General features: G+C 46.0%; 1 protein-coding gene across 9 annotated transcripts in view; it reads left to right on the top strand.

Annotated features, from left to right (window-relative positions):
- phf6 (PHD finger protein 6) overlaps positions 1-18756 on the top strand; it is a 139733-nt gene that overhangs the window by 10106 nt on the left and 110871 nt on the right. For all 9 annotated transcript variants that reach the window (XM_078211987.1, XM_078211982.1, XM_078211984.1 and 6 more), the window contains 2 exons: positions 2330-2486; positions 7835-7936. In XM_078211987.1, the coding sequence (XP_078068113.1) occupies positions 2346-2486; positions 7835-7936 (243 nt within the window). In that variant the 5' untranslated portion in view covers positions 2330-2345. The remainder of the gene's footprint in view (positions 1-2329; positions 2487-7834; positions 7937-18756) is intronic.

Below are 18756 nucleotides of genomic sequence, written 5' to 3'. Positions count from 1 at the left end.
TCCACCTTGACAAAGAATTTTACCACATTATGGTCACTCGTCCCCAAGGGTTCTCTCACAACTAGATTGCCAACTAACTCTTTCTCATTGCACAACACCCAGTACAAGATGGCCTGCTCCCTTGTTGGTTCCTCAGAAAACCATCCCGTATGCACTCCAGAAATTCCTCCTCTATTGTGCTGTGATTAATTTGACTCTCCCAATCTATATGCAGATTAAAGTCTCCCATAATCATAGATGTTCCTTTAACACATGCATCTCTGATTTCCTGTCTAATGTTTTTCCCAACATTACCCTACAGTTTGGTGGTCTGTGTACCACCCCCACCAATATTTTTTTGCTCCTTGTGGTTTCTTAATTCAGCCCATACAGATTCCACATCACCTATGCTAATATCTTTCCTTAGTATCGTTTGAATATCATCTTTAATCAACAATGCAACTCCACCACCTTTTCCTTCCTGTCTGTCCTTCATAAACATTGAATAACCCTCAATGTTTATTTCCCATCCTTGCTCACCTTGGAGCCAAGTCTTTGGAATGCTAACTATATCATCCCCCTTTACATCCTATCTGTGCAACTAATTCATCCATTTTGTTTCAAATGCTCCGAGCATTCGGGTACCAAACCTTAAGGTGGCACTTTTAACATTTCTTTTTCCTTTTCCTACTATTTTTTACTCAGTCCTTATCTGACTCTGGCCCTTGATTTCTCTGCCTATCATTTTCCTTATTCTCCTTACTTTCTTTTCCTCTTGTTCTTAATTCCCCCTGCTCTGAATCCTTGCAAAGGTTCCCACCCCCCTGCCATATTAGTTTAAATCCTCCCCAACCACTCTCGCAAATGCCCCCAGGTGTAACCCGTCCAGTTGTTCATGTCGCACCTTCCCCAGAACCAGTCCCAATGCGCTAGGACTCTGAAACTCTTCCCCTCGCACCATCTTTCCAGCCACATAATCATCCTATGTATCCTAAGGTGGCATGGTGGCACGGTGGTTAGCACTGCTGCCTCACAGCACCAGGGACCCGGGTTCGATTCCTGGCTTGGGTTACTGTCTGTGTGGAGTTTGCACGTTCTCCCTGTATCTGTGTGGCTTTCCTCCAGGGTGTGCTCTGGTTTCCTCGCACTGTCCAAAGATGTGTGGGTTAGGTGGATTGGCCATGCTAAATTGCCCCTTAGTGTCAGGGGGACTAGCTAGGGTAAAGGTATGGGGATAGGGTCTGGATAGGATTGTGGTCAATGCAGACTCGATGGGCCGAATAGCCTCCTTCTGCACTGTAGGAATCTATGCGGTTTCTACTCTGACTAGCACGTGGCACAAGTAGTAATCTTGAGATCACTACCTTTGAGGTCCTACTTTTCAGCTTGCTTCCTAGCTCCCTAAATTCTGCTTTTTTACTTATGTTACAATTGGTTTTGTTTGCATGTTAATAAAATCTCAGATTTTCTTGCAAGAGACTGTGCTCCACCCACTGGTGGGAGTGACTTAATATTTAGATACAATTGCAAGATGCAATGTCGTCTGAAGTAAAATTGAACAGGGAGAAATCAACCAAACCTCAAAGTATCTTTCTGTAAAAAGGGGACTGATGTAAGCAAAGCTGGATGGATTGCAGACATGATTATAGATTTAAGTCATTACATTGCCTGAGGTTTTCAGAGATGGTGCATTCAACAGGTTGGTAGCAGTTCTAAAAACCAACTTTCATGGAGTGTTCCAATTGCTGATTGATGTTTAAAACAGCAATTTGAAGGCATGTGCCCACTCCAGTGTGACTTTATAGTTTCTCTCGTTATTTTTTATCTGTAGCTCACCTTAGTGTTATATCTAGATTCCATATTTGAAAGTATTGATTGCAGGTGTACACAATGTTTTCATTATCATTATCTGCAATACCTGAGTGGACATCAAACCAATCGTATATCAAACATATCTAAATATTTGTGTTTTCCTGTTATGCCAAAAATTAGTGATGACCCTGATAACGTCATTTCATGGAGTGTGCAGGCATTTAAAAAGATAACTGGTCATTTCCAAGTAGGACTTAAATTGCTTGGCATTTTATGTGTTCAGATATGTGAAAAGAAAACAAATTGGTGCATTGTGCACAGAGGGGCATCCATTGCAAGTTTCAATAAGAAAATGACAAAGCATGATAACATTCTCTCGATCATTTTGAGTGCAAAGAATTCCCCCATTTTTAAAAATTAGGCAATTAACACAATATTCTAATAACTCAAAATGGTTTTAAAACTATAAATATGTTAAATAATCTTGCCTATCCATTTCAATAATTCAGTCTTTCTTTATACATTTTGAAAATTTCAGTTTGAGGTCAATTTGCATGATGGCGGCTGATTCCAAGGGGAAGAAGAGGGGTTCAAGACCACCAAAATGTGCTTTCTGTAAACTCAATAAAGAGGAGCATTGTGGCCAGTTGTTAGTAGCCCAAAGCCAGAAGATGGCAGCACATCACAAATGTATGGTAAGTGAAAAGAAGCAGGAATCATGTGGAGCCTTAGCTAGTTAGGTTGGAAAGGATGCATCTTTCCATCTTAACATTCCTCTGATTTCTTACTTGAAATTTAGGATTTGCTAAAATGATTGGTTGGTGCTGGTGCTTTCAGTGAGCATCAAGAGAATGACCAAGATTCAGTCATCTTCATGCTTGAATCCAGATTGTGTCTGATGAAGAGACATCCAGACTTGAAATGTAAGCTCAGACCTGCTAAGATTTTCTGTTTGTCTTTGCATAGGAATTGGTTGCATGACCTCTGATGTGTATGATGGTTAGTACTGCTGCCTCACAGCGCCAGGGACCCGGGTTCAATTCCAGCCTCGGGTGACTGTGTGGAGTTGCACATTCTCCCCGTGTCTGCATGGGTCTCTTCTGGGTACTCTGGTTTCCCCCCACAGTGCCAAGATGTACGAGTTAGGTTGATTGGCCACGCTAAATTACCTCATCATGTCAGGGTGATCAGCAAGGTAAATACGTGGGGTTATAGGTATAGGGCCTAGATGGGACTATTGTTTGTGTAGACACATAGAAGCTAGAAACAGAAGTAGGCCATTCGGCCTTTTGAGCCTGTTCTGTCATCCATTTTGATCATGGCTGATCATCGAATTCAAAGTTCTGATTCCCCCCCCCCTTTCTCCCATATCCCTTGGTCCCCTTAGCCCCAAGAGCTATATTTAATTTCTTCTTGAAATCAGACAATGTTTTGGCCTCAACTACAATCGATGGTAGTGAATACCCTCTGGGTGAAGAAATTTCTCCTCGCCTCAGTTCTAAAAGGGTTATGACCCCTAGTTTTGGACTCCCCCACCATTGGGAACATTCTTTCTGAATCTACCCTGTCTAACCCTGTTAGAATTTTATAAGTTTCTATGAAATCCCCTCTCACTCTTCTAAACTCCAGTAAATATAATCCTAACCGACTTAGTCTCTCCTCATATGACAGATCAGCTATCCCAGGAATCGGCCTGGTAAATCTTCACTGTACTTTGTCCATAGCAAGCACATCCTTCCTCTGACAAGGACACCAAAACTGCTCACACTGCTCCAGGTGCAATTGCAGCAAAACATCCCTATCCCTTTACTCAAATCCTCTCGCTGTGAAGGCCAACGTACCATGTGCCTTCTTTAATGCCTACTGTACCTGCACGCTTGCTTTCAGCGACTGATGCATGAGGACTTCAAGGTCTCGTTGAGTATCCATCTCTCTCAATTTACACCCATTCAAGGAATAATCTGTCTTCCTATTATTGCTACTAAAGTGGATAACCTCACATTTATCCACATTATACTGCATCTGCCATGCAGGTGCCCACGCACTCAGCCTGCCCAAATCATGCTGAAGCATCTCTGCATCATCCTCACAGCTCCCCTTCCCACGTAACTTTGTATCATCTGCAAATTTGGAGATAATACATTCAGTCCCCTCTTCCAGATCATAAATGTATAATGTGAACAGTTGGAGTCCTAGCACAGATCCCTGCGGATGTCTCCGAGAGGGTAGGAAGCATATTTAAAAAGGAAGGTAGTCAAACGGATGTGATTGTACACATTGGTGAAAATGATGTAGGTAGGAAGAGCAGGGGGGTCATACGAGAGAAATTCAGGGAGTTGGGTGCTAGGCTAAAAAGTAAGGCCTCCAGGGTAGCAATCTCTGGACTGCTCCCGGTGTCTAGTGCAAGTGAGGCTCGGAACAGGGAGATTCTACAGTTGAACGCGTGGCTAAAGGACTGGTGCAAGAGGGAGGGTTTTAAATTCATAGATAACTGGGAAATCTTCAAGTCAGGATGGCAACTGTACAGAAAGGATGGGTTACACCTCAACTGGAAGGGAGCAAATATCCTGGCTGGGAGTTTTGCTAGAGTGTTTCGGCAGGATTTAAACTAGTGTGGCAGGGGGGTGGGGAACAAAACAGGAGGTCAGTAAATACTGAGGCTGGGGTTGAGCTGGGGGCCAGGGCAAGGCTAGCTAAGAAGAGGAGCACTCTGGAGGAGGATGACCTGAGTGGGCCTGGAGGTCTGGAGTGCATCTGCTTCAATGCGAGGAGCGTAACGGGTAAAACAGACGAACTTAGGGCCTTAATGCTTATGCGGAATTTGGATGTGGTTGCGGTGACGGAAACTTGGTTAAAAGAAGGACAGGACTGGCAGCTGAATATTCCGGGGTATAAGTGTTTTAGGCGAGACAGAGGAGGCGCTAAAAAAGGTGGGGGAGTAGCGATATTAGTTAAGGAGCATATTACCGCTAGCCTTGCCCTGGCCCCCAGCTCAACCCCAGCCTCAGTATTTACTGACCTCCTGTTTTGTTCCCCACCCCCCTGCCATTACCGCGGTGCAGAGGGTAGACAACTTAGAGGGGTCATGTACTGAGTCGCTGTGGGTGGAACTCAGAAACAGGAAGGGTGCAGTCACTATGCTGGGGGTGTACTACAGACCACCCAACAGCCCACGGGAAGTGGAGGAAAGGATATGTCAGGAGATTCTGGATAGGTGCATAAAAAATAGGGTTGTTGTAGTGGGGGACTTTAATTTCCCTGGCACAGACTGGAAAGTGCTGAGAGCTGGGGGTCCGGACGGGGAGGAATTTGTAAAATGCGTACTGGAAGGTTCTTTGGAACAGTATGTAGATAGCCCGACTAGAGAGGGGGCTATACTGGACCTAGTTCTGGGAAATGAGCCCGGTCAGGTCGTCAAAGTTTCGGTAGGGGAACATGTGGCAAATAGTGACCACAACTCTGTTAACTTTAGGATAGTAATGGACAAGGATGAGTGTTGTCCTACGGGCAGGGTGCTAAATTGGGGGAAGGCTGACTATAGCCGGATTAGGCAGGAATTGGTGGATGTTGATTGGGAGAGGATGTTCGAGGGTAATTCCGCGTCTGGCATGTGGGAGTCTTTTAAGGAACTATTGATAAGGCTGCAGGATAGGCATGTGCCTGTAAAAAGGAAAGATAGGAAAGGTAGGATTCGAGAGCCGTGGATAACCAGGGAAATTGAGGATCTGATTAAAATGAAAAGGGAGGCGTACGTTAAGTCCAGGCAACTGAAAACAGATGGAGCTCTGGAGGAATACAGAGAGAGTTAGGAAAGAACTCAAACGGGGAGTTAGAAGGGCAAAAAGAGGTCACGAAATGTTCTTGGCAGGCAGGATTAAGGAGAATCCTAAGGCATTCTATTCATACGTTAGGAACAAAAGAGTTGTCAGGGAGAAAATCGGACCTCTCAGGGACAAAGGAGGGGAATTATGCTTAGAACCCAAGGGAATAGGGGAGATCCTAAATGAATACTTTGCATCGGTATTCACGAAGGAGAGAGGCGTGTTAACCGGGAGTGTCTCGGAGGGAGGTGTTGACCCGTTAGAGAAAATCTCCATTACAAGAGAGGAAGTGTTAGGTTTTTTAGGGAACATTAAAACTGACAAAGCCCCAGGGCCTGATGGCATCTATCCTCGACTGCTCAGGGAGACGAGAGATGAAATTGCTGGGCCTCTGACGGAAATCTTTGTTGCTTCTTTGGACACGGGTGAGGTCCCTGAGGATTAGAGGATAGCGAATGTGGTCCCGTTGTTTAAGAAGGGTAGCAGGGATAACCCAGGAAATTATAGGCCGGTGAGCTTGATGTCCGTGATAGGGAAGTTGTTGGAGAGGATTCTTAGAGACAGGATGTATGTGCATTTAGAACGGAACAATCTCATTAGTGACAGACAGCATGGTTTTGTAAGAGGGAGGTCGTGCCTTACAAATTTGGTGGAGTTTTTTGAGGAAGTGACAAAAACCGTTGATGAAGGATGGGCCGTGGATGTCGTCTATATGGATTTCAGTAAGGCATTTGACAAAGTCCCACATGGCAGGTTGGTTAAGAAGGTTAAGGCTCATGGGATACAAGGAGAAGTGGCTAGATGGGTGGAGAACTGGCTTGGCCATAGGAGACAGAGGGTAGTGGTCGAAGGGTCTTTTTCCGGCTGGAGGTCTGTGACCAGTGGTGTTCCGCAGGGCTCTGTACTGGGACCTCTGCTATTTGTGATATATATAAATGATTTGGAAGAAGGTGTAACCAAGCTTGCGGATGACACGAAAATGGCTGGACTTGCGGATAGCGAAGAGCATTGTCGGGCAATACAGCAGGATATAGATAGGCTGGAAAATTGGGCGGAGAGGTGGCAGATGGAGTTTAATCCGGATAAATGCGAAGTGATGCATTTTGGAAGAAATGTAGGGAGGAGTTATACAATAAATGGCAGTCATCAGGAGTATAGAAACAGAGGGACCTAGGTGTGCAAGTCCACAAATCCTTGAAGGTGGCAACACAGGTGGAGAAGGTGGTGAAGAAGGCATATGGTATGCTTGCCTTTATAGGACGGGGTATAGAGTATAAAAGCTGGAGTCTGATGATGCAGCTGTATAGAACGCTGGTTAGGCCACATTTGGAGTACTGCATCCAGTTCTGGTCGTCGCACTACCAGAAGGACGTGGAGGCATTGGAGAGAGTGCAGAGAAGGTTTACCAGGATGTTGCCTGGTATGGAGGGTCTTAGCTATGAGGAGAGATTGGGTAGACTGGGGTTGTTCTCCTTGGAAAGACGGAGAATGAGGGGAGATCTAATAGAGGTGTACAAGATTATGAAGGGTATAGATAGGGTGAACAGTGGGAAGCTTTTTCCCAGGTCGGAGGTGACGATCACGAGGGGTAACGGGCTCAAGCTGAGAGGGGCGAAGTATAACTCAGATATCAGAGGGATGTTTTTTACACAGAGGGTGGTGGGGGCCTGGAATGCGCTGCCAAGTAGGGTGGTGGAGGCAGGCACGCTGACATCGTTTAAGACTTACCTGGATAGTCACATGAGCAGCCTGGGAATGGAGGGATACAAACGATTGGTCTTGTTGGACCAAGGAGCGGCACAGGCTTGGAGGGCCGAAGGGCCTGTTTCCTGTGCTGTACTGTTCTTTGTTCTTAGTCACTGACTGCCAATCAGAAAAATTGCCTCCTGTACTATAGGGATTCTATGGTATTGCATATGGTATTTTCCTACTGTGCTAGGGAAACAGCAGAAAGTGTGGTCATCTGCATGTTCTAATCACTAGCTATCCCTTTATACTGAGTGACTTCCAGCTGGTCCAGTTTCCCTCCATTACTTCCATTAGCAAATTCTCTTTTTCCATTCACCAGGAGTTCCTCGAATTTGGCCCAAATGCTACCTGAACCTATCATCCATGTGTTAAATTTGGAGATGTGTTGTGCAGTCAAACACGTTCTCAGCAAGCTGTACATGTCAAGTTTGTTCTGCAAGCAGACTGATGGTACTTTTTCTTCCTATTTCTAGTTATTTTCTTCTGCTCTGGTGACCTCGCACTCCGAAAACGAGACTCTTGGCGGTTTCTTGCTTGAAGATATCAAGAAGGAAATAAAAAGGGGAAACAAGCTGGTATGTCACTTTCATAATTACTGAGACATTCTGGATTAAATTTTGAGACTTGTGTGCAAAGTATGCAAAGTAGCTGCAATTTCTGCTAAATATTGAGATAGACGAGTCTCCTGGCCCTGATGGAATGCATCCCAAGGGACTAAAAGAGATGGTGGGCGAAATAGCAAATGCACTCATGGTAATTTACCAAAATTCGCTGGAGTCTGAGGTCGTTTCTGCAGATTGGAAAACAGCAAATGTGATGCCACTGTTTTAAAAAGGAGGTAGACAAAAGGCGGGTAACTATAGGCCGGTTTGTTAAACTTCTGTTACGGGGAAAATGTTTGAATCTATCACCAAGGAACAAATAGTGAGACATCTGGATAGAAATTGTCCCATTGGGCAGATGCAGCATGGGTTCATGAAAGGCAGGTCATGTTTGACTAATTTACTGGAGTTCTTTGAGGGCATTATGAGCACGGGGGAACCATGAGGAACCGGTGGATGTGTTTTGTCTGGATTTCCAGAAGGCATTTGACAAGGTGCCTGTTTTGGGGCCACTGCTGTTTGTCATTTTTATTAATGACCTGGATGAGGGCGTGGAAGGATGGATTAGTAAATTTGCGGATGACACTAAAGTCGGTGGTGTTGTAGACAGTGCGGAGGGAAGTGGCAGGTTACAGAGGGACATAGATAAGCTGCAGAGCTGGGCTGAGAGGTGGCAAATGGAGTTCAATGCGGAAAAGTGTGAGGTGATTCACTTTGGAAGGAGTAACAGGAATACAGAGTACTGGGCTAATAAAGAACAAAGAGCAATACAGCACAGGAACAGGCCCTTCGGCCCTCCAAGCCCGTGCCGCTCCCTGGTCCAAACTAGACCATTCTTTCGTATCCCTCCATTCCCACTCCGTTCATATGGCTATCTAGATAAGTCTTAAACGTTCCCAGTGTGTCTGCCTCCACCACCTTGCCTGGCAGCGCATTCCAGGCCCCCACCACCCTCTTGTCCTTCTGATATCTGTGTTAAACCTCCCCCCCCCCCCCCCTTCACCTTGAACCTATGACCCCTCGTGGACGTCACCACTGACCTGGGGAAAAGCTTCCCACTGTTCACCCTATCTATGCCTTTCATAATTTTATACACCTCTATTAAGTCTCCCCTCATCCTCCGTCTTTCCAGGGAGAACAACCCCAGTTTACCCAATCTCTCCTCATAACTAAGCCCCTCCATACCAGGCAACATCCTGGTAAACCTCCTCTATACTCTCTCCAAAGCCTCCACGTCCTTCTGGTAGTGTGGCGTCCAGAACTAGACGCAGTGTTCCAAATGCGGCCGAACCAACGTTCTATACATCTGCAACATCAGACCCCAACTTTTATACTCTATGCCCCGTCCTATAAAGGCAAGCATGCCATATGCCTTCTTCGCCACCTTCTCCACCTGTGACGTCATCTTCAAGGATCTGTGGACTTGCACACCCAGATCCCTCTGCGTATCTACACCCTTTATGGTTCTGCCATTTATCGTATAGCTCCTCCCTACATTATTTCTACCAAAATGCATCACTTCGCATTTATCAGGATTGAACTCCATCTGCCATTTCTTTGCCCAAATTTCCAGCCAATCTATATCCTTCTGTAGCTTCTGACAATGCTCCTCACTATCTGCAAGTCCTGCCAATTTTGTGTCGTTCGCAAACTTACTGATCACCCCAGTTACACCTTCTTCCAGATCGTTTATATGAACAGATAATGGTAAGATACTTGGAAGTGTGGATGAACAGAGGGATCTGGGTGTCCATGTGCATAGATCCCTGAAAGTTGGCACCCAGGTTGATAGGGTTGTTAAGAAGGCATACGGTGTGTTAGCTTTTATTGGTAGAGGGATTGAGTTTCGGGGCCAGGAGGTCATGCTGCAACTGGACAAAACTCTGGTGCGGCCGCGCTTGGAGTATTGCGTACAGTTCTGGTCGCTGCATTATAGGAAAGATGTGGAAGTGTTGGAAAGGGTGCAGAGGAGATTTACCAGGATGTTGCCTGGTATGGTGGGAAAATTGTACGAGGAAAGGCTGAGGGGCTTGAGGTTGTTTTCGTTAGAGAGAAGAAGGTTAAGAGGTGACTTAATAGAGGCATACAAGATGATCAGAGGATTAGATAGGGTGGATAGTGAGAGCCTTTTTCCTCGGATGGTGATGGCTAGCACGAGGGGACATAGCTTTAAATTGAGGGGTGATAGATATAGGACAGATGTTAGAGGTAGGTTCTTTACTCAGAGAGTAGTAAGGGCGTGGAATGCCCTGCCTGCAGCAGTAGTGGACTCGTCAACATTAAGAGCATTCAAATGGTTATTGGATAAACATATGGATGATATTGGAATAGTGCAGATTAGAGGGGCTTTAGATTGGTTTCACTGGTCGGCGCAATATCGAGGGTCGAAGGGCCTGTACTGTGCTGTTATGTTCTCTGTTCATTCGAAGAGGTACCTAGGTGTGCAAGTCCAGAAATCCTTGAAGTTGGCAGCACAGGTGGAGAAGGTGGTGAAGAAGGCATATGATATGCTTGCCTTTATAGGACAGGGTATAGAGTATAAAAGCTGGAGTCTGATGATGCAGCTGTATAGAACGCTGTTTAGGCCACATTTGGAGTACTGCGTCCAGTTCTGGTTGCCGCACGACCAGAAGGACGTGGAGGCACTAGAGAGAGTGCAGAGAAGGTTTACCAGGATGTTGTCCAGGCCCCCACCACCCTCTGTGTAAAATATGTCCTTCTGATATCTGTGTTAAAACTCCCCCCCTTCACCTTGAACCTATGACCCCTCGTGAACGTCACCACCGACCTGGGGAAAAGCTTCCCACCATTCACCCTATCTATGCCTTTCATAATTTTATACATCTCTATTAAGTCTCCCCTCATCCTCCATCTTTCCAGGGAGAATAACCCCAGTTTACCCAATCTCTCCTCATAACTAAGCCCCTCCATACCAGGCAACATCCTGGTAAACCTCCTCTGTACTCTCTCCAAAGCCTCCACGTCCTTCTGGTAGTGTGGCGACCAGAACTGGACGCAGTATTCCAAATGCGGCCGAACCAACGTTCTATACATCTGCAACATCAGACCCCAACTTTTATACTCTATGCCCCGTCCTTTAAAGGCAAGCATGCCATATGCCTTCTTCACCACCTTCTGCACCTGTGACGTCACCTTCAAGGATCTGTGGACTTGCACACCCAGGTCCCTCTGCGTATCTACACCCTTTATGGTTCTTCCATTTATCGTATAGCTCCTCCCTACATTATTTCTACCAAAATGCATCACTTCGCATTTATCAGGATTGAACTCTATCTGCCATTTCTTTGCCCACATTTCCAGCCTATCTATATCCTTCTGTAGCTTCTGACAATGCTCCTCACTATCTGCAAGTCCTGCCAATTTTGTGTCGTCCGCAAACTTACTGATCATCCCAGCTACACCTTCCAGATCGTTTATATAAATCACAAACAACAGAGGTCCCAATACAGAGCCCTGCGGAACACCACTAGTCACAGGCCTCCAGCCGGAAAAAGACCCTTCCACTACCACCCTCTGTCTTCTGTGACCAAGCCAGTTCTCCACCCATCTAGCCACCTCCCCCTTTATCCCATGAGATCCAACCTTTTTCACCAGCCTACCATGAGGGACTTTGTCAAACGCTTTACTAAAGTCCATATAGATGACATCCACGGCCCTTCCCTCGTCAACCATTCTGGTCACTTCTTCAAAAAACTCCACCAGGTTAGTGAGGCATGACCTCCCTCTCACAAAACCATGCTGACTATCGTTAATGAGTTTATTCCTTTCTAAATGCGCATACATCCTTTCTCTAAGAATCCTCTCCAACAACTTCCCGACCACGGACGTCAAGCTCACCGGCCTATAATTACCCGGGTTATCCTTCCTACCCTTCTTAAATAACGGGACCACATTAGCTATCCTCCAATCCTCTGGGACCTCACCTGCGTCCAGTGACGAGACAAAGATTTGCGTCAAAGGCCCAGTGATTTCATCTCTCGTCTCCCTGAGCAGCCTTGGATAGATTCCATCAGGCCCTGGGGATTTGTCAGTCTTTATATTCTCTAACAAACCTAACACTTCCTCCCTTGTAATGGAGATTTTCTCCAACGGTTCAACACTCCCCTCCGAGACACTCCCAGTCAACACATCCCTCTCCTTTGTGAATACCGACGCAAAGTATTCATTTAGGATCTCCCCTACTTCTTTGGGCTCTAAGCATAATTCCCCACTTTTGTACCTGAGAGGTCCGATTTTTTCCCTGACAACCCTTTTGTTCCTAACGTATGAATGAAATGCCTTGGGATTCTCCTTAATCCTGTCTGCCAAGGACATTTCGTGATCCCTTTGTGCCCTTCTAATTCCCCGTTTGAGTTCTTTCCTACTTTCTTTGTACTCCTCCAGAGCTCCCTCCGTTTTTAGCTGCCTGGACCTAACATACGCCTCTCTTTTCTTTTTGACCAGTCCCTCAATTTCCTTGGTTATCCACGGTTCTCGAATCCTACCCTTCCTATCCTTTTTTACAGGCACGTGCCTGTCCTGTAGCCCTAACAACTGTTCCTTAAAAGACTCCCACATGCCAGATGTGGATTTACCCTCAAACAGCCTCTCCCAATCAAGAGCTGCTAATTTCTGCCTAATCCCACTAAAGTTAGCCTTTCCCCAATCTAACACCTTACCCTTGGGACACCACTCATCCTTTTCCATCACTATCCTAAAGCTAATAGAATTGTGGTCACTATTTGCCACATGTTCCCCTACCAAAACTTTGAAGACCTGACCGGGCTCATTCCCCAGTACGAGGTCCAGTATAGCCCCCTCTCTAGTCGGGCTATCTACATATTGTTCCAAAGAACCCTCCTGTACGCATTTTACAAATTCCTCCCCATTCCTCCCCATTCACAGCATGCTGCTGTGCAGAGGGCCCTGGGTGTTCTTTTTTCATGAATCGCAAAAAGTTAGTTTGCAGATTCAGCAGGTAATTAAGGCGGCAAATGGCATTTTATCCTTCTTTGCTAGGGGGATGGAGTTTAAAAACAGGGAGGTTAGGTTGCAGCTGTATAAGGTGCTCGTGAGGCCACACCTGGAGTACTGTGAACAGTTTTAGTCTCCTTACTTGAGAAAGGATATACTGGCACTGGAGGGGGTGCAGAGGAGATTCACTAGGTTGATTCCAGAGTTGAGAGGGTTGGCTTATGAGGAGAGACTGAGTCGACTGGTGATATGCTCATTGGAATTCAGAAGAATGAGGGGAGATCTTATAGAAACATAAAATTATGAAGGGAATTGATAAGAAAGAAGCAGGGAAGTTGATTCCACTGGCGGATGAAATGAGAACTAAGGGGCATGGCCTCAAAATAAGGGGGAGCAGATTTAGGACTGAGTTGAAGATCTGAGGGTTATGAATCTGTGGAGTTCCTTGCCCAGTGAAGCAGTTGAGGCTACCTCATTGAATGTTTTTAAGGTAAGGATAGATAGATAGATTTTTGAACAGTAAAAGGAATTAAGGATTATGGTGAGCGGGCGGTGAAGTGGAGCTGAATCCACGAAACGATCAGCCATGATCTTATTGAATGGAGGCGGAGTAGGCTCAAACTACTGCTTCTAGTTTCCATGTAAAAACTCTGTGCAGAATTTATTTTAAGGCAGAGCGACTACGTTTTTCCTTCGATATGTGTCTGTTATTTCATGGTTCCCATATATCCAGGCTGCAGCCGACAAGTGGCAAGTTGCATTTGCAGCACACAGGTGCCAGGCAATGACCATCTCCAACAAAATAGAATCTAAATACCGCCTTTTGAGATTCAACGGCATTGCTGAATCCCCCACTATCAACATTTTGGAGGTTACCATTGACCAGAAAATTAATTGGGCTAGCCATATAAATACTTTGTTTGCAAGAGCAGATCAGAGGCTAAGAATCCTGTGCCAAGGAACTATTCTCCTGCCTCCCCAAATCCTGTCTACCATCTACAAAGCACAAGTCAGGAGTATGATTGAATACTTTCCAATTGCCTGGATGAGTGCAGCTCCAACAACACTCAAGAAGTTTGACAGAACAAAGCAGCCTGCTTGATTGGCATCCCTTCCACAAACATTCACACCCTCCACTACTGACGTACAGTCGTAGCAGTGTGTACCATCTACAAAATGCACTGCAGGAATTCACCAAGGTTTCTAAGACAACACCTTTCAAACCCAAAACGATTACTTTCGAGAAGAACAAGTGCAGCAGATACAAAGGAATACCGTCACCTGCAAGTTCCCATCCAAGCCACTCACCATCCTGACTTGGAAATATATTGCCATTCCTTCACTGTGGCTGGTCAAAATCCTGTAAACCTAATCCTAATAGAACTGTGGATGTGCCTATCCACATTGACTGCAGTAGTTCAAGAAGTGAGACCACCACCACCTCATATCAAACATGCCTAGTGCTCTATCACCCGCCGACGCTTTGGTAAATCAGACTGCAAGGCTGTGCTCCTGCTCCTGGCTTATAAGCAAAAACTGAAATGGGAGAATCCATCAAAGAAAGTTGTGCAATGTTGGTCTGAAGAATCGGATGATCTCCTACAGGACTGCTTAGATATTTAAAGACTCTGCGACCAGCCTGAACAAGTACACCACTACAGTACCTGACTTCATTAGTACGTGTGTAGAAAACTGTATGCCAAAGAAGCAAATCCGTGTGTTCCCCAACCAGAAACCATGGATGAACAGGGATATCCACTGCTTGCTGAAGTCCAGGTCTGAGGTGCTCAAGTTAGGCGAAACTGACCTATACAAGAAAGCCAGATATGATCTAAGGAGATCCATCAAAGATGCCAAAAGACAGTACCGGACCAAGCTAGAGTCCCAGGCTAGCCACATGGACGCTCACTGATTATGGCGAGGTCTGCAAGACATAACAGGCTCCAAGATGAAGGCGTGTAAAATCGCCGGCTCCAATCCACCTTCCCTGATGAGCTCAAAGCATTCTATGCCCGTTTTGAGCAAAAGGTCAGCGAGAACATGCCCTCCACCCCAGAAGCCTCGGATGACCTGTATCTGAGGTCACCATTGCAGATGTCAGAGCAGCCTTCTTAAAGGTCAAACCACAAAGTGACTGGCCCGGATGGGGTACCCGAACAAGCACTCAGATCCTGTGCGTACCAGCTGGCGGGGGTATTCGCAGACATCTTCAATCTCTCTTTACACCAATCTGAGGCCCCTATCTGCTTCAAGAAGACGACCATCACCCTGGTACCAAAGAAAAGCCAAGCAGTATGCCTCAATGACGACCGTCCAGTGGCTCTGACATGCAACATTATGAAGTGTTTCACAAGGTTAGTCATGGCACAAATCAATTCCAGAATCCCAGATTGCCTGGATCCACTACAGTTCGCCTACCGCCGCCACAGGTCCACAGCAGAAACCATCTCCCTGGCCCTGCACTCAACCCTGGAGCACCTAGATAACAAAGACACCTAATGCAGACTCCTACATAGCAACTACAGCTCAGGCTTCAACACCGTTAATCCTTCGAAACTTCGTGGCCTGGGGCTTGGCTCCTCCTCCTGCGATTGGTTCCTGAAATTCCTAACATACAGACCGCAATCAGTAAGGATAGGCAACAACTCCACATTCATCCTCAACCCTGGGGTGCCCTACAAGGCTGTATCCATAGCCTCCAACTATACTCTTTATACACTTATGACTGTGTGGCCAAATTCCCCTCCAACCCGATTTTCAATTTTGCTGATGACACCACCGTAGTGGGTCGGATCTCAAACAATGATGAGACAGAGTACAGGAAAGAGAGAATCTGGTGAACTGATGCGACAACGATAATCTGTCCCTCAATGTCAACAAAACGAAGGAGATAGTCATTGACTTCAGGAAGCATAGTAGAGGACATGTCCATGTCTGAGACGTTTAAGTCAGCCGACCCAGACCTATACAAGACGGCCGGATATGAACAAAGGAGATCCATCAAAGATGCCAAAAGACAGTAGCGGACCAAGCTCGAGTCCCAGGCTAGCCACATGGACCCATCAGCGGGGGCGAAGTTGAAATGGTCGAGAGCTTCAAGTTTTTAGGTGTCCAGATCACCAACAACCTGTCGTGGTTCCTCCCCCCCCATGCCGACACTATAGTTGAGAAAGCCCACCAATGCCTCTACTTCGGCATGTCAGCTATGACACTCATCAACTTTTACAAGTGCGCCATAGAAAGCATTCTTTCTGGTTGTATCACAGTTTGGTATGGCTCCTGCTCTGCCCAAGACTGCAAGAAACTACAAAGGACCATGTTGAAAGCCCAGTCCATCACTCAAACCATCCCCTCCAGCCATTGACACTGCCTGCACTTCCCGCTGCTTCCGAAAAGCAGCCAGCATAATTAAGGACCCCAGGCCTACTCTCTTCCACCTCTTCCTTCGGGGATGTGGAGATGTCGGCGTTGGACTGGAATGGGCACAGTAAGAAGTCTCAACACGAGGTTAAAAGTCCAACAGGTTTATTTATTAGCATGAGCTTTCAGAGCGCTGTTCCTTCGTCAAGTGAGTGCATAGTTGGGTTCACAAACAGGGCAAAAATAGACACACACTCAATTGCAAGATAATGGTTGGAATGCAAGTCTTAATAGGTAATTAAGTCTTTACAGATACAGACAATGCAAGTGGAGAGAGGATTAAGCACAGGTTAAAGAGGTGTGTATTGTCTCAAGCCAGGACAGTTAGTGAGATTTTGCAAGGCCAGGCATATCGTGGGGGTTACAGATAGTGTGACATAGAACATTACAGTGCAGTACAGGCCCTTCGGCCCTCGATGTTGCGCCGACCAGTGGAACCAATCTAAAGCCCATCTAACCTACACTATTCCAATATCATCCATATGTTTATCCAATAACCATTTGAATGCTCTTAATGTTGACGAGTCCACTACTGCTGCAGGCAGGGCATTCCACGCCCTTACTACTCTCTGAGTAAAGAACCTACCTCTAACATCTGTCCTATATCTATCACCCCTCAATTTAAAGCTATGTCCCCTCATGTTAGCCATCACCATCCGAGGAAAAAGGCTCTCACTATCCACCCTATCTAATCCTCTGATCATCTTGTATGCCTCTATTAAGTCACCTCTTAACCTTCTCGCTAACGAAAACAACCTCAAGCCCCTCAGCCTTTCCTCATACGATTTTCCCACCATACCAGGCAACATCCTGGTAAATCTCCTCTGCACCCTTTCCAACACTTCCACATCCTTCCTATAATGCGGCGACCAGAACTGCACGCAACACTCCAAGTGCGGCCGCACCAGAGTTTTGTCCAGTTGCAACATGACCTCCTGGCTCCGAAACTCAATCCCTCTACCAATAAAAGCTAACACACCGTACGCCTTCTTAACAACCCTATCAACCTGGGTGCCAACTTTCAGGGATCTATGCACATGGACACCCAGATCCCTCTGTTCATCCACACTACCAAGTATCTTACCATTAGCCCAGTACTCTGTATTCCTGTTACTCCTTCCAAAGTGAATCACTTCGCACTTTTCCGCATTAAACATGAACCCAAGATCCCGGTTGAGGCCGTCCTCGTGTGCGGAATTTGGCTATCAGTTTCTGCTCGACGATTGTGCATTGTCGTGTCTTGAACTGTCCTGGCTTGAGACAATTCACACCTCTTTAACCTGTGTTTAACCCTCTCTCCATTCGCATTGTCTGTACCTGTAAAAACTTGATTACCTGTAAGACGCGCATTCCAACCAGTATCTTGCAATTGAGCATGTATCTAAATATGCCCTGTTTGTGACCTAACTCTGCACTCACCTGATGAAGAAGCAGTGCTCCAAAAGCTCATGCTACCAAATAAACCTATTGGACTTAACCTGGTGTTGTGAGACTTCTTACTTTTCCTTCGGGGGAAAAAGATATAAAAGTCTGAGGACACATACCTCCCTGCTGCCATCAGACTTTTGAATTGACCTAGCTCTTGTTGATCTTTCTCTACACCCTAGCTATGAGTGTAACACCACATTCTGCACTCTCTCCTTTCCTTCTTTTTGTCTGGATAGCATGCAATAAACAATACTTTTCACTGTATACTCATACAAGTGACAATAATAGATCAAATCAAATCGAGGTAAATTAGGGATGAGCAATTATTGTGGCCTTGCCAGCAATGCTGACATCCCATGAATTAATAAAAAAACCACCACAGTGATGTCCCAAGTCTGAGACGATTGACCTCTAAGCACTGCAACCATCTTCCTTTGTTCTAAGTACAACTCAGACCAACGGAGGGTTCCCCCCTAATTTTTCATTGACTCCAGTTTTGCTAGGGCTTCTTGATGCCATACTCGATCAAATACTGCCTTGATGTCAAGGGCAGTCACTTGACTTGCCTCTAGAGTTCAGCTCTATTGTCCATGTTTGAGTTGTGACCCTGGTGATTCCACCATAAGTGAGCAGTTTATTGCGAAGCAGGTGTGTTTGAAAAAAAGCAGGGTAGTTGTGATGGGTGACTTTAACTACTCCTCTTCCTCCACCCCCCCCCCCCCCCCCCCCCCCACACACATCCCCCACCCCACCCCCCAATATTGACTGGGAATCCCTTACAGTCAGGGCTCAGAGAGCAATTTGTTAGATGTGTCCAGGAGGGCACAGTGGGGGAGCATTTTGGGCTTAGCAACCGTAATTCGATAAGATTTTGGGTCGTCATGGATAAGGACAGGAATGGCCCTTGGGTGAGGGTGCTTAATTGGGCAAGGGCCAATTACATCCAAATTAGACAGAAACTGGAGAATGTG

The sequence above is a fragment of the Mustelus asterias genome, chromosome 4 (genome assembly GCF_964213995.1).
Source record: "Mustelus asterias chromosome 4, sMusAst1.hap1.1, whole genome shotgun sequence".
Lineage (NCBI taxonomy): Eukaryota > Metazoa > Chordata > Chondrichthyes > Carcharhiniformes > Triakidae > Mustelus > Mustelus asterias.
The sequence above is the reverse complement of the archived record's forward strand: the minus strand, read 5'-3'. Positions and strand labels throughout refer to the sequence as shown.